Source organism: Cucurbita maxima, unplaced genomic scaffold (genome assembly GCF_002738345.1).
Source record: "Cucurbita maxima cultivar Rimu unplaced genomic scaffold, Cmax_1.0 Cma_Scf00051, whole genome shotgun sequence".
Classification (NCBI taxonomy): Eukaryota; Viridiplantae; Streptophyta; class Magnoliopsida; order Cucurbitales; family Cucurbitaceae; genus Cucurbita; species Cucurbita maxima.
In genome coordinates this window covers 594961-611535 of record NW_019272067.1, presented here as the reverse complement: position 1 = coordinate 611535, position 16575 = coordinate 594961, and the positions used below count along the sequence as shown (strand labels likewise).

General features: G+C 35.3%; 1 protein-coding gene across 4 annotated transcripts in view; it reads right to left on the bottom strand.

The window, feature by feature from the left end:
- Positions 1-2225, bottom strand: part of LOC111471347 (PH, RCC1 and FYVE domains-containing protein 1-like) — a 15766-nt gene extending 13541 nt beyond the window's left edge. For 2 of the 4 annotated variants that reach the window (XR_002715183.1, XM_023117054.1), the window contains exons 1-3: positions 2060-2225; positions 1450-1802; positions 834-920 (exon numbers count right to left, since the gene is read on the bottom strand). Coding sequence is in view for 3 of the 4 variants with exons in the window: in XM_023117054.1 (XP_022972822.1) it covers positions 834-920; positions 1450-1497 (135 nt within the window). In the remaining variant the exon portion in view is untranslated. Of the gene's footprint in view, positions 1-833; positions 921-1449 lie in introns of all 4 variants that reach the window. The other 2 variants (XM_023117057.1, XM_023117056.1) reach the window with 2 other exon arrangements.
- Positions 2226-16575: the final 14350 nt, after the last annotated feature.

Below are 16575 nucleotides of genomic sequence, written 5' to 3'. Positions count from 1 at the left end.
TTTTTTTTTTTTTTTTTTTTTTTTTTTTTTTTTTTTTTTTTTTTTTTTTTTTTTTTTTTTTTTTTTGTCAGCTTGACATTCTACATCATCAACAGTTAATTAGGAACAAATATTCATCAAAATCTGGAAATAACTTCCATAAGATTGAAATGCAGAAGTAGATACCTCCATCACTTTAAGACTGATTCAAAATCGTGAAACAGGATTATTAGTGTAGCAAAATCTTACATGCAATAAACTTTATCATTTATTTAAAAAGATCTTGCTCAATATTTCTGTGAAAAGTTTTACATCGGGTTTAAGCATTAGAGCATGAGGCCATGGACCTATAGGAAGTGCAAGACATGAGAAAAACAAAATGAGATTAACCATGCTTTAGCAACAGTACATGCCACCAAAATAGTTCTATCACAGTGTAATATCAATGGACTGTATAGAAATAATAGTATTTTTTTATTTTCCATTCCCTAGAATTATCTGTAACAATCTCTTTCAAATAGCACCAACACAAGTTTTTGAAAGTTAGAGGAAAAACTATAAATATAACAAATATCGTCTCTTCTCCTACAGACTACTAGATAGTGGGGGAAAATCAGGTATGGACATTAATGCTTTAGATAGTTCAAAAGCCAGAGGAAAAAAGAAGAAAGAAACGGGAATAAAACATGCTGCCTCCATCATTCATTCTCTGGCCAGTATAGTTTTATCTTCTTACATCATTTTCCTTCAGTAATATAACTACAGATAAATGATCTTTTTCGATTCAAACATTTACTATTTAACACCTGAAATTTTGATCTTGCGAAAAAAATAATAATTAACAAAATTCTTACACTTGAGAGCCTGAAAGGGCAGAACTTCGGCTTCCCCCTCCTTCCATATTTAAGTAAATGTGCCCCCTTCTTAAGTGCTATAATGGCCTGTAAAAATAAAAGGGTAAAGTTCAGCATGAAAAGATGAGACAACAGACAAGAAAAATATAATAATGTAAACTTTTTTTTCTCAAGAAAGTCGGAACAAATTCTTCAGTGGAACAACAACTAGAAACATGCAACTGGAAGACCTCGTCATTTCATATTTGTTTGCAGAGAAACGATGGACAGGCTAGATTTTTTCTTTGTGACAATGCTGTGTCATAGTTTCACGTTAAGAGTAATTGTTAATTCCTGCAGCATAACGACAATTCTCAAGTGAGAATATCGTTAAACTAAGCCATCTAGAACTTGATTTTTAACTAGACACTCAATTCGAAACTTCAAAGCAAAAATCTCTCCGCGCGACAAACGATAATTCATAGTTAAAGGTTCAAATAGAGTAGTTTAAACGACTGGAAAGAGAAAAGTTCGCATCTCCTTCACATTTTCAAGCAGGGTCACATACAGATTCTTTGACGACATTAAATGGGTAACTAAAAACATATGCGGAAAAATATGAAACAATAAAACCAACCTGCTCGATATCCCTCTGGGCGAGACCAACTTTCTGGCTATCGGCCATTCAAGATGCAGAATCAGGCGCTACTCTAGAGCAGATCAAACATCCATTTGAAGAATAAACCCAAACGCAGTATCTCAAACGAGAATCGCTGTTCAAACCTTGCGCCATGAAAAGCATTCTCCTCATCCTCTCGGATGAAAATACTTCCGAAACAATTTCCTCATCTACCCCATGAAAAATACCCTGTAAAATTCAAAACGCGACGAAACTAAACTCCCAACACAATGCTCAAACAGCTTCTCCACTGGTCACTATCCAGCTCAGACACAGCTAAAACCACCCGCCGGTAATCTCTCAAAGGAACCCTAAAACACGCAGAAGAGAAAAATCCCGACGAGTCTCTTCAATTATCCGAAGATTATCAACGGAAAATGGGCATTCCAACCAAATGGCATCGAATTTAACGTCGGTTATTAGAATTCATAGACAAAGCATTCGAAAACGATAGATTGATGAGAGCATTTCCGATTAATGAATCTCCAGGAGAATGAATAGGTGGCAAAAAGATTGCAAAACAGAGCGCAAAATAAAAAGAAAAGAAAACGAAAGAGATCGGGAGCACCTCGAAGGTCTTCAATGGCTTGTGAACGAAAATTCATACGGCATAGGGGTAATCTTGAGGGGCGCCCTTACACCTACGCTCTGCATCATCATCGTCTGTTTTCTCTCTCTTTCGTGTGTAGGGAGTTTTTTGTTTTTGGGAGGACGAAGCTTTTAACTGTTTTTTCTTTTTTGTTTTTCCTTTTTTTAATACATAAATTTTGCTCAATTCCAAACGACTTCTTTATATATAATTAAATTTTTGTATTTGTATGCGTGGAAGTGCCACGTCAGCGAACATGGCATATCTTGGATGTGCCAAATATGATTGTACTTGTTGGAAGCAGGTTTTATTATTATTATTATTATTATTATTATTATTTGAATTTAATCCCCCTCCCACTACCCGACAAATCCTGTCCTTCGCCACGTGTACACTTTGCCACTTCTTTTTTTGACCTACTGATTCCCGCCATTTTCATTACTCCAATTTCCACACATACCTTCAAACTAACTGAAACTTCTTTTTTTATTTTTAATACATTCTCTACAACCATTAATTTCAAACTAAAATTCATTTTTAATTAACACAATCAAACTCCCTATTTAATTCTAGTATCAATTATGGAAATTAAATTCTACCCGCCTAAATAATTATCAAAGCGCCCCATAAATACTAAAATTAAGTTGTAAAAATAAGTGACATCTTAATTCTATAATAGTTTGATTGAACTCGACCTACTCTACTTTTCGAGTACCTCTTGAGAATTTGAATTGATAAGTCGTTGGAATTCATGCATCTTAATCGTCCCATCATACATTTTTAGTTGTTTCCATTATCATGTTTTAAAACTTATTCCTTGAATACCCTCCCAATTTTGGATTCCAAGCGGCTGACGGAGAGTAAGCGTCATGGAAAACAAAATTGATGATTGCTAGTAACGTTTTCTTTCACTGGCCCTAAAGCAAGACGAATTCTAGTTGGCTAACTCACTTAGTGGTGAGAGTGAGTGCTGTAAAATCACTTGCAAGCATCTTGAAAAATGTAATTGTTAGAGTTACTAGTCAGTCTAATGTTTGAATTGTCATCGGAACGGTGCCAAGATTAAGTGGGGGAGAGTATCACAATTGCGATTATGCCCCCGAGAAAGGATAATGACTAACTTAAGTGGTGGAAAGGGTTATGACCTCTACCTAGAAAGTAGGTTGTAACCTTCACACGCAAGACAGACAAGAACAACCCTCAAGTGGCGCTCATTCGGCCACATGAGAGCCAAGGTAGAAGTGTCATGATGTCACCAAGGAAGATAATGCATCATCCAACACACCAAGAGTGTGCATTCAAGCCAAGCTGATGCATACGCAAGGCTTGAGAGAACAAGGCGATACAAGTATCGAAGACAAGCTTGAAGAGGGTCGGGTAGGTTCCCGAACCATAATCTCAGAAGTTAGAGTTTCAATATGGGTTTTGGCTTGCTGCTCTGGATTTAAGCCCGTCTATATGAAAGATAAAAGCTTACCAAATTTAGTGTCAATCAGATACTCGACGTACGCTACATGGGGTTGTATGCCCGCTCCCCAAAATGACGTCTACTCTAGAAAGATTGAAAATGTGAGATACCCTGTGGCACATGCATGTGCACAATGAGGGTGAGCATTGCGAGACGAGTGTCTCGACAACTTCTTTTGGATAGATCTTTCAAGAACAGTGTCGGACATGCGATAGTACACCCCCACCCATGTGTCGAAGGTTGGATTATGCACCCGCTATCTAAAACAGATTCCGTAGATGAACTTGCATGGATATGAGAGGGTTCAATGCTTCGATATAATCCAGATAGATGGATGTTCAAGATGAACCAATGATATGAATGACACATGGGTTCATTCTTAATGATCATGACCGAACTAGCTATGATGGTCGATGATATCCGAGACTTGTGATGACATCAAGACATGTGGGTCATGTTGATTGGAGATCAAGATGACATGATGAGACGCAAAGTTGCATTGGGAGACCTTGACCCCAAGTAAGAGGCAAGGCCAAGTCGAATGACTTGGCATAGTGCAGAGGCAAGTCAGATAAGTCGCAAATGATTAAACATGCACGCACAAGCAGCTTGTGTAGTCGAACAAGGTTGAATTTCGCACAAGTAATGTTCGGTTAGCAAAGATAGACCTCGCCTAAGATCTGACGAAACCACAAAGATGGGTGAAAAATAAATCTAGGACTTGGATTTTCCTCAAGGCTTGTCAACGTCGCACCGTTGAAATTATACGACCATGACACCCAGCTGGCCACATCTCAAAGTCATTAGTTAACCCCAATAGACTAAGCGTTGGCCCAGGCCTAGGCATAGAAGGCAACTCATTCATCACAGTTCCAAGTCGAAGCTCATTTGGCATGGTCCAAGTCGCCTCCGTGCCATCAACACGTGTGCCGCTTCTCAATTGGTTTAGCTAGTTCAGCTTTGGTTCACGCTCTTATCTTGTTTAGGGTGTTTTCAGCTAGTTTAGGTCGATTCAATGTTTTTTTAGACCAAATAACCCTCATTTAAGGCTATCCATGTCAATTTACCTTCTACTTTAGCTAGTTTAGTAGTTTTTCTCAAAATTAATTTTCAATTACTTTAATTTCATTGGTAAAATTGGATTATGTTAGGGGTTGAACTTAAATGATGATCGACTACAGAGAGTGTAGGAGCATTGTATGTAATTTATCAAGATAAGTGAACTTACTATTGGAATGTTTAATGACTAGGTTCGATGAATTATTTGATGCATAGATAATAAGTACTTTGTCGTTTACCGCTATGCGTTATTGAGTTGAATGATTATGTATTATTTGTGTAATAATTTTACACTTGTATATGACCAATCATGACTTTATATGAGTATGCATATGTTATACGAGATATTAGGAATATGATTGTATATATGTTATACAAGATACCATGAACTAAAACGTTTATAAACTATGATAGAAAGGTAATGATTATGAATGCACATATCGTGAAAGAATAAGTCATGAAAGGTATGAAAAAAATTTATGTGAATCATATCACGGAACTAATGATTTAAAGTGTGGGACCTCAGGTTTATTTTTGTTCATGTAGTCATGGATTACTTCTCAGTTATGTATTGTACGGCCACATATACTTTTACAATTATTCGTGTTCCTTTTCTTTATGTTAGTTTCAACAGCATGAGCATGCGCTAGACCAATAATCAGGTCTAGATTTACATTAACGATCCTACCTAGTGGGTTTAAGGATATGTTTGTGGGCTATGTGTAGAGAAGTATTATATCTTCAAAATAAAAGGGTGTCATACACCAATTTTCAAGGCTTCCAATGACAAAAAAGACAGATGAAAAAAACATAAAATAAAATATAAAATACAGTTCACAATTTAAAATCAAATAACACCATAATTAAAACCAACCAAAATCTAATTACGAGCGTTATTCAAGTTTATAAAAAATGGAGAATGAGTTCGAGATATTATTTTAAACAAAATATAAAAGAACCAAAATACACTAACAAGAATGATACTCTGGAACTACTCGGATTTGGGGCGGATATAAAAACTCAATAAGCAGCATACTTATACGCTCTCATCGCATACAATTCTCAATAGCTTATTAGGGCCCTTTTTTTACGTTTATGCCTAATTCTACAGCTATCTAAGCTTCCGGAAGATATCTAAGTTTTGAGCGATTCTCTAATATGTCACATACTTGTATGGATAGTTATTTTGGGAAAATAAAAAAACTGATTTCTTATCTCTCCACTGGTTATCACAACCCATCTCCCCAAATTTGTTACCCCACCCACCAACTTTCACTCTGTCACACAAAACTCTCTCCAAATTTTGATTTATAGTAGTAAAAAGTTTGTCTCACACCACAGTGATTATATATCAGCACGTAGAAATTCTCCATCAATCTCTTCATACAAATTCTCTAATGTTCACATGAAGTCTAATACATGTGTGTGAGAACATGGATTAGATTTTACTTGACTGTCTACGGCTCCATTGTGTGTGCTCATATATAAACATTTCAAGAGTCTACTAATGAAAAATCTCTAATGTTCGCATAAAGTCATATATAAACATTCCAAAACTTTACTCATGCAAAGTTTCTAATGATCGTATGAAGTCTAACACATGGATCGTTATAAAATTTAGAGAATTAGTTTTCAAGAAGTTTGAACTTCAAATTTATGTCACGGGTTCACATAAGTTGACTTGTATTTCAAAGGAAAAAATTGAACTTTCATTAAGGATTTCATTAAGGATAAATTGGTGACACTAGCCTAAGCTAATAAGTTTTAAGTGGTCTTACTGTTGGAGTTTTTGGATAATTGAATGATGTATGATCGTACATGTCTCGTGGCCCCTACATGCACCATATTAATTATGTTATGTGATTGTGTTCTATGTAATGACATATGATGCTATAGTATGTATTCATGTGATATCCATTATGTCATGTTGTAAATGAAATGAAATACTATGTAGTCATGTTATTTATTGTCATGTATGTTGGGTTTTATGTCCTAAAGCTCATAGTTTGTAAACAAAAACATATTCTATTTTCAATGGAGTTATTATTGTTGTTTATTCAGTAAAGATTGTTATTGAATAAAGTGAACTTTACGATTATTAATCTAAATCCAATAAATTAAGAACACTCTGACTATAGTATGATTACTTGAACTATATGTAGAGACATAAGAGTGGATCAAGTTCAAGTATATAGTCAAAATGATCTATAGTGCAGGGATAAGGCTGAGTACCTTATCTTGGGGAGGCTGAGTACCTTATCTATTGTACATGCGGAGACATATGAGTGGGGGCGTCCTATGCAATGAGTATTGCGTAAGATCGAACCATGAAAAAAATCACTCTCACTTTATAATGTCGCTTACTACTGAGACTTATTTTCTTTTCATTCGATGACCTAGGTAACTTGATTTTAATTTTGAGCTAACCATGAACTCCTGTTAATTTGGAATTATCCTTAGATTTGCATGGGTGAGAGTGGCTCAAGTTCGTCGAATCAATAGGCCTCTCATTTTAGGGGTAAGACTGGGTAAATGGCTGGGGACGTGGGGTACAAGATGGAATTCACTCCTACCCACTTTTAGGATAGAAGAGAGAGAGTTCCCTTAAGCACTGACTTCAGGTCTTAGCAAGGGGTCCCACCCTCTCATTGGCCTGAGAGGAATTCGGTTTACTGGTTGGACCACAAACCAATTGTTCATTAGAGGATCAGTGAGACATAAGGAACAAGAAGTAACTTCAGGGGTATAACGATAAATTGACCCAGCTCTAGTTACGAACAACCTGTGAAGGATCGACTTACTAATCATGGTTATATCAAATGGACAGAAATATATCTATAGTGAGGGGAGTGCAACTACTAGGCTATAGTGGAGTGTCCTAGTAATTAACGAATATTGGTTAACAAGGTTAATGAGTTTAATCGGTTAATCTTGGATCGTTGGAGCCCGTGATATATAGGTCCATTAGGTCCCTCTGCTAGCTCATATCGGACTAAACCATAGAAAGTGTGACGAGTGAGTTCGAAGTGTTCGAATTCAAATTAGGGAATATGTGTTACATATATACGATATATTTAACCGCATTTTTATTTTATATACGAATTAAACAAAAAGAGAGAATTTGAGATATTTAAATAAGATTTAAATATTTTAATCAAATATGTGCCGGAATTGATTGAGATTGACTTTTGAATTAATATTAAATGATTAATTAAACTATTTAATTAATATTTAATATTACTTTAATTTTTAATTTGAAATTAATTTGAATTAAAATTGAAATTAATTGTTGAATTAAAATGAAGAAAGTCAAAATGTTACTTGTAAAAATCCATCCTAGTGTAATTTTGAGGGGTAAAAACTTGCCAAATAAACCCCACAAATTTAAGTGGAATTTTGAGGGGTAAAAACTTGCCAAATAAACCCGACAAATTTAACTGTAATTTTGAGTGTCAAAATTTGGTGATTTCAAATTTGCATGAACACATACTCAGATAAATAGCTAAAAGAAACTTGAGCGACAAAATGTCAGTATTCAAACTCATTTAGTTTTAATGCTTTTGAACATGCTAGCTAATTTACTGATGTACTTAGAGTGCCTAAGATCCAAATTGCTCACGCATGTATTATATTAACACCATAAATGTAAAGCTATGTGATGACTATCATGTATACATGATCCATATATGTACTATGTCATGGATGAAAGAAAAAAAAATGTGATGTTAATGTTATGTTATGAATGGAAATCATGGGTGATAAGGTAATCATAATCATTCGTCCAATCATCAAGTTTTTGTTGAAGCAACAACCTTTGAATCAAAGAAATTAACACATCCTTCTACAAAATTTGGATCAACCGAGAGATAAGGTTAGAGTTAGATTACCTGTTAATATCAGAGATCTAGAAGCAAGATCTGGAATTTTGTTCAAAATTGAGTCACCCCACCATCGAACTTTATCGAGACTTTGATGGTATGACTCACAAAAATTGCTTAACTTAGAAATTGAATTTGAGATCTCAATTTCCTTCCTCCAAAATCTCCATTTTACATAATGATTTGATTTGTGGGTATTTATAGTCTCACAAACAAAAATTTTGTGCCCATAATTTAATCTCATTCCCTTTAAATCTCCACAAAATAAGAAGGCCAAATAACTTCACACTACAAGAATTATGAAATTAAAAATAATAAATAAAGTATTCTAACCATTTATGAATTTAGCAACTTCATCTGCCACTTCAATAGTACAAATATTCACTTCTAACCTCTAAATGGTCCTTTCTCAAATTGAATCAGCTTGTATCACATGAAATAATGGTTGAACCGAGTCTATCCAATTTTTTAGATGGAGAATCAATGCTTATTGAATCTTCTTGACCTTGGATCGTGTAATATATCTAGTTGGAACATTTGGAACACTGTGATCCTTATCAATGGGGACCTCATGCATGTATGTATGTCATGTGTATCGAGATACTTCGTCGTTATGTTATGCTAGAATGGATGCGTATCTTCGATATTTATGTTTGCCATGATATCATGCGAGTCTTTCCTTTTTTGTGACATCTGGTGGCATGTTAGCACATTTTGACTGACCAAGTTAGGCCCAGGGGTATGTATACGAGCCCGTCTAGTGGGCCCACGTGCACGTGTGTGGGCCATGTGTGAGGAAGTGTCATACAACCAACCCTGCCCTAAACTGTAAAGAATACAAGGTCATGTTACAGTTTTAAAAGGATAGGTCTCAATCATGTTATGTGTGTGATTGCATTACTAACCCCAATATTGGGGTGACTTATTAAAAATTTCTTAAAATACTCAAGCCATGTGCTATCCTTAAATTTTTTAGGTAAAGGTAAACTGCCCCTGCACGGTTGACGCTGGAAGGGCCATGGAAGTCAAGATAGGGCAGTAGTATGCATTAATTTCATTTAGTAGCTGATAGGTGACTTATTTCATTTTTTTCATGTTAAAAGACTATGCTATTTTAAATTTCTTGTTTTAAATTAAATGTTTAAGTCCATGGCTTCATTTTAAAGTGTTTATTATGAATTTCCGCATATATTATTTAAAGCATGCATGTGGTGACGTCACTTCTTTAGCCAAGAAAATTAGGGGTGTTACAGACCTTGCGGAGCCTAGAAGTTGTTGACCTAGTTTTAGCATCGCGGATCTATTAAACAACGTGTCTCATATCGAGGATGAATTAACTTTTATGTTCTCATACTTAGTAAGCTTTCATTGTCACAACAGTGGATGACTGGTACCCTTGGTTGAGAAAAGAGCTCAATATATCTCATAGGTTAGTTTGGTATCTCTATCTTAACACATTTGTGTAAGGTTAATAGGCGACCCTTCCACAAGAACTACCATACAATCAATGTCTGGGGAGTTACCATGCATGCCTGCCAACTCATTTTACCCATGTGGTCCCTCGCCCCCTCTCAAGACAAGTTTACAATGCATCGAGTCGGTTCAGGGAGCTCCTGATCGTTTTCCACATACAATAGTGACACCCATTATGAGCTAAAATACTTATGTAGTCTAATAAGGAATCAACTGAAGAGAAATCTCTGATACCAAATGATAAGGAATAACTTCCAGGGAATTAAGATTCATATTACCTTTTTTATCGAATATTTCAAGGCAAAAACACTTGTTTGAGATTTGAATCACTTTACAAGTAAGATCGATCATGTCTAGCTTTAATGATTCTAAATATAGAATCTAAACTACATAAAATTGCAAAGGAAAGGTAAGCAGACTCAGTCCTAATAGTAAAAACTCACTCCACAAGCAAGATTGATCATGTTAAACTTAAATGATTCTACATGCAACATAAACTATATACAATTGCAAAGAAACTTAGTCATTGACTAAAGGAAAGCACAAATGCTCATTTTACTACATTTTCCAAGTCTTCTTTACAAATAATACATACATGACTTTATATAGCCTCAAAATGAAACTCTTTACCTTCAATGAGACATTTCAAGAGTTCATAACTTTCAATTAGCCACTATGTAAATGTAACCTAAATGTAAATAAAAAGTCTTAAAACTTAAAATACATTAATGAAAGACCATAAATCTAATTTTTAATAATTTGTCATAAATATGCAACCTTCTAAGAATAAATAAAGCCCCACTTGAAGTATCTTGAAGTCTTTGTTAAATAAATGAAGTTTGATTTTCTTAAGGTGACATTAATATTGTATGCTTGAGATGCCTTGGTTCTATCAGTCTCCCGTCTTCTTTTAAGTCAAGTTTATAGAATTACAGCCTAAGCTCTCGACCCATTTCTATACACAATAGTAACTCCTAAAGTTTCCATGATGCATCATCCTATTTGAACTTAGTCAAGCTCAACGATACGAGTTCTTAGATACTTACCACTTGGAAGGGGCACTATTATGTCCGACCTAGGTCATCGAATAATGCTACTGAGATATTGGAGCAAAATAAGAGGTGGTCAAACTCTAGTGATACCATTCACGCTGCTAGCAGTCTTATCTTTAATGTCTATAGGTGCCATGGAGGTTTACTAGGTTCTTATGGCACTTTATGGTTTAAATCTCGAACTCACATTTTTTTGGACTCTCGAGAACAACTCATTGGGGTAATCTAATTTTTGGGAGCACTATGGTCTCGACCACTGATCGCCGCTTGAGATCTTAGTGTGTTCAGTCTATTGGAAATGTTTTGGCCTAGGTCAATCAACAAATGGCACCTAAGACAAATCAACAAATGGCACCTAAGACAAATTATCGTTGAGGCTTTGAACTACAAAATCAAATGGCATATAGTTCTCAAGAAGCCAATACCCAAGGGAAAGGAACTACCCAAGCTCAGCACATATCAGAAAAATTAGCGAAAGAGCCTAATAAAAAAATATATGACCAAGAATAATGTTGTGATATAGAGTCACCAAGCATCCTTGCAAAATCTACAAGTTCAAGTAGGTCAATTAGCTACTGAATTACAAAATAGAACTCTTGGAAAGCTACCAACCGATATCAAAATGCCAAAAAGAGAAGACAAGGAACAATGTCAAGCAATGAGAAGTGGAAAGGAAATACCCAACATAAAAGGTGAAAATAAGGACAACAACAATAGTTACTCTAAGAGACATGCTCAACACAAAGAGTAGAGCAAAAATTATATACAAGCAGAACAATCTCCAGAAACACAAGTAGTAACAATAGTAGAAAGTGATCAGAACGTCAGTAAAAGTGATCAGAACGTATACCCTAGCACCTCCTTTCCTATATAGAATGAAATGGAAGCAGGAAGCCCATTTCGAAAATTTCATGGATATCTTTAAGGAAATTTATATAAACACCATACCACTTGTGGAAGTCTTAAAAAATGTCCAATTATGTTAAATTCTTGAAGGATACCTTCACCAATCCAAGAAAATGTGAAGAATTTAAAGTGGTAATATTGAAAAACAATATCCCATTAAAGGAAAAAGACCCGAACTCATTCACAATTCCAATGTCAATTGGAGAGAAGGAGCTAAGAGGAGCATTATGTAATTTGGGATAAAAGATTAATCTCATGTCATTGTCTATTTACAAAGGTTACGTATTGGTGAAACTAGACCGACTACAGTCACCCTTCAACTAGCAAACTGGCTTCTCATTCATCCAAAAAGGAAAGATCGAAGATATATTAATTCAAGTGGACAATTTCATACATTCAGCAGATTTATCGATTTGGATTATGAAGCGGACCATGATGTTCCAATTATTTTAGGGATATCTTTTTTCAAATCTAGGAGAACATTGGTAGATGCCCACTTCAGAACTATAATGTTGAGAATGAATGATCAACAAATATAATTTAATGTCAATGACACCCAGAAATATTTAGCACAATTAGAGGAATGTTCGACAATCTATTGAGGAAACGCCCTTGAATTACATTTTAGAAGTTGAACTATTTGATATATGAGGGATAGACTTCACGGAATTGCTCCCGCCCCTTGTAGGATGGAGAATTTCAAAGGGGCATAACCTCTTTGACAATGGATAACTGAAAAAAAAACGTAAGAAAAAAGAGGGATCGGCTCACAATTTGCAAAATATATATAGAAAAAAAATATTCAAAACTTAGAGACCACTCCTCTTTAACCCAAAACTTGGACTTTCAATGTTATATATATATTATAAATAAAGCAAATAAATTGTCTCACATGCTCATTGTTAGACAATCAGTGAAGGTGTTTGAATCGAAGGTAATGGAGATGTAAAAAAGGAAAAAAATTATCCTTATTATTCAAGTGAGCTGCATTACAAATGTGACCATACTGAAAACTTCAGGATGCTAGCAAGAGAGCTGAGCTAAGAAAGAATGAATGCTAACCTATATAGTCACTCCTTGAAAAGTTACATGATCTACACCACAAATGGAGGCACCTAGAAAATAAGAGGATGACTTGAAGGATTCTTGGGAGAGAGTTAAGGAAATGAATTACGAGGCCAAGTCACAAAAGCAAAGGTAAAAGGAATGACGACCATCCTAGAAGTGTTTTGGGGAATACCGTGGAAATAAGGAATATGTTATTTTTCTGGTAGGGCTTGGTTATAAATGCACGGTTATGTGGGGAAAAACTGAGTTGAGAGAGAAGTATATGGAATGCAATCTTAATTATGTTTTGATGAATACTCTACAAATAGGAATACACAGAAAAATTCTGATAATGAGAAAATGAACCATGGAGAGAACTATTACTCAAGGATGAATAATCTTTAAGTTTGCGAGTATGATAAATCTCGTAGAGTAGAGTTATACCAAGTCCTTTTATATTTAATTTTACATTGATACTCATCATTTTGTCATTATTTGTTTTATTTCTTCTTATTCTAATTAGGAACCATGAAATAGTCCATTGTGATTCAACGAGAATCAATTTACATAAATGAAGCCTAATTGTACTTTAAATTGAGTTATTTGGTAAAATTTTACAACATTTACGCCTCTAGTAAATTTAGAAACAACTCGGCTGACAGTGACATATTTGTACAAATTGCTGACCCTAAGACTGAGAAAGTCACGTGAATCATTGAACTTATATGGAAAGAGGGCAGCAACCCAAAGAAAAAAAATATAAAGACAAAATAAGGTGAATAACGAAATTGGGGTGAAAAACAGTCGAACGAAAGAAGAAACGACCAAAAAATAACCTCACGCATGGTCCACATGCCTCTATGTGCCATCGGTAATTCCATGCATGCAACCCACGTGTAAGTATCCACACTTGAAAAGGAGTAAGCACACTTTTGTTGTGACATGGCACTCGCCGGTTGGTCAACAAAGTTCACATTCCTAGGTTTGATTCCGCACGAGCACAAAACTTTTGTTTATTTCCTTGCCAAATGGTGTCACGACGCGTGGTCTTACATATGATTGACGCGTGGTCTTACATATGATTGATGTGTGTCCCTATCCTCATCAATCACGTACCTGTATTCATTGATCGACACATGTCACCTACATTCATCTTCCCCAATCATTTTCCAAATTCAACTCATGTCACATTTTTCCTAATTTCATTTGGTTTTTGTATATTAACTTAACCTTTTTCAACTGAGGAATATGTGTTCAAAGTAGGCTCAAAACTAGAAAACCCATAGCAAGTTACCATATGCTTATATGGAGACTCAAATATCTAGTAAACACGTACTTGCAGGCTCTCATCACATTCAATTGGTAGTAAGTTACCACATCTTTTTCTCTAAGCTTTAAGAAGTCTTTGCCTAATTCTACAACTATTTGAGCTTCTAGAAGATCTCGAAGTTCTAGGCGATTCTGTAACACGTCATAGAACAATGGAGTTTGGAAACTATTCATTAGGTTCTAATGTTATAGATTTACTGAAGTCACCCTCATCTCCTGGTGAACCAGATTTCTATTCTCATACTCAGTAAGCTTGCATTGTTACAATAGTGAATGTTCAATATCTTGAGTATCTTGGATTGGGACGCAACTTCATCATGTCTAGAGGACAATATGACATCTGGTTTGAGCTTACTTGTGTAAGTTTAACTAGCGACCCTTCCATAGGAAATACCATATAGTCAACATTTGGGTGAGCGATCATGTGTGCTTGCCAACTACTAAGCCTACCCATGTGCTCTCTCACCGGGTCAAGGCTGGTTTACAGTACAACGAGTTTGTTCAGGGGACCCTTTATCACGACCCAATTTCAAGCTTGTTCGAATCATGGATCGCAACTAGGGTTGACTCAATAGTATCAAAAGACAGTAAAATTTGTCTCAAATAAAGACAAAGTATGAACGAGACAAGACATGCGCGCCCATGCGGCCTCACACATTGCACGCCCTCGACCACGCGCCTATCATCTTCAACCTTGTGTCCCCGCCTAATTTTCCAGATACTTTCTCTAATTCCCTTTATTTCCCTTGCTCAATTTTCCCTCTTATGGTCAATATCTCCTTTCCATTTCTTCAAAATTGTAGATCTACTCATACTCGAAATTTAATGATGAGTTTTGAAATCGAGGCCTCATATTTTATTCGTTTTTTTTTTTTTTTTAATTTCCCCTAATCTCTTAGTTGTAAGAGGAAATCAGTATTTTATATGAATCTCCAAATTATACTAAGACTGTTTCGGTATTATTAATTAGGACGGTTATTACATGTATACTATTGTAAGGTACTCATTCGATAAATCAAATTATAAAAAAACAATTAAAATTAGAAATCAAGGGTCACTAGATGGCTTAAGAAACAAGGAAAAGATAGAAAATGTCCACATTTTCAACTAAATTTTTTTACTATGGACTATTGTTAGGTAAAAGAAAGGATAGAAACCCAGTTTAGAACACTACTAGTAGCTATTTTAGATTCTTGTGGCGATTAGATTACTATTAGAGAGATTATGAACCATCAATTATTCGGCTGTGATAACTTGGCTATGGATGTACGAGCTAGAGTTGTTCCTCAGTTTCCAAAGTCTTATGGGGTAGAACCAGCCATTGCTCTAGAGATTAGATACCAAAGAAAAATTCTAGAAACATAAATATAGAAAAAGAAAATAGTAAGAAAATTGAAAAAAAAGTGAAAAAAGAAAGAGTATATATATATATATTGGGTTCCCAAGAGTGGTAAAGAGGGATTAAAATCTAATCCAAACCACATTTGGAGTCAGAATTTTACCAATGTTCCTAAACAAGATTTGTTCAAAATGTTTGAGAATATCGAGTCTGGAGTTTCGTCTTACTCAAAGGGTTTAGTTTGTCTTACTCGGAGAGAGAATAAATAGTGTATAGAGGGAAAGAAGTTTGTTTGACTTACCTGATCATCCTCCAAGTTTACAGAGGGAAAGAATCCATAGGTTCAGACACGAGAAAGAATCACAATACAATAGGTTCAGTAGTTCAGCATAAAGAATAAGGAGTTTTCTTTGTTTACAGTGAAAGAATAGAATAACTCACACAATCACAAGAATTAAGACATTCGATTTATTGAATAAAGGAAGAACCGAAGGTAATATTTTTCAGGTTCTTGTTCTCAATTTTTTCCCAAATCTTCAAATGTTATTTAGACTTAGGTTCTGAATTTATCGTATATTGTTCTTGGAGATATTTCGCACAAGTTTTGTAAAGGAAGCCGAAGTTGAACCAATTAAAAAGTTGGCATTCTGGTTTGCATCAAGAACAATAAGGAGAACCGACATATTTCGAGGGGCTAAGGGCAGAGCCTGTACGACTGAGAGGTTGACACATGTCAAGAAGGGAAAGTGGAAACGCATCTGCGGTTGGCAAGATCACGCGTCAAAAAGGGAGACTCGTAACACTTATGGTTGACCCGAATAACTTTACCCGATCTGAGATTTGTGTCCACATTTGAATCGTTTTGCATTCGATCTAGCCTGACTGTGTGCACTTTCAAAATCAAATGCATGCCCTCAAACCCGAAACGACCAATTAGCATGTGA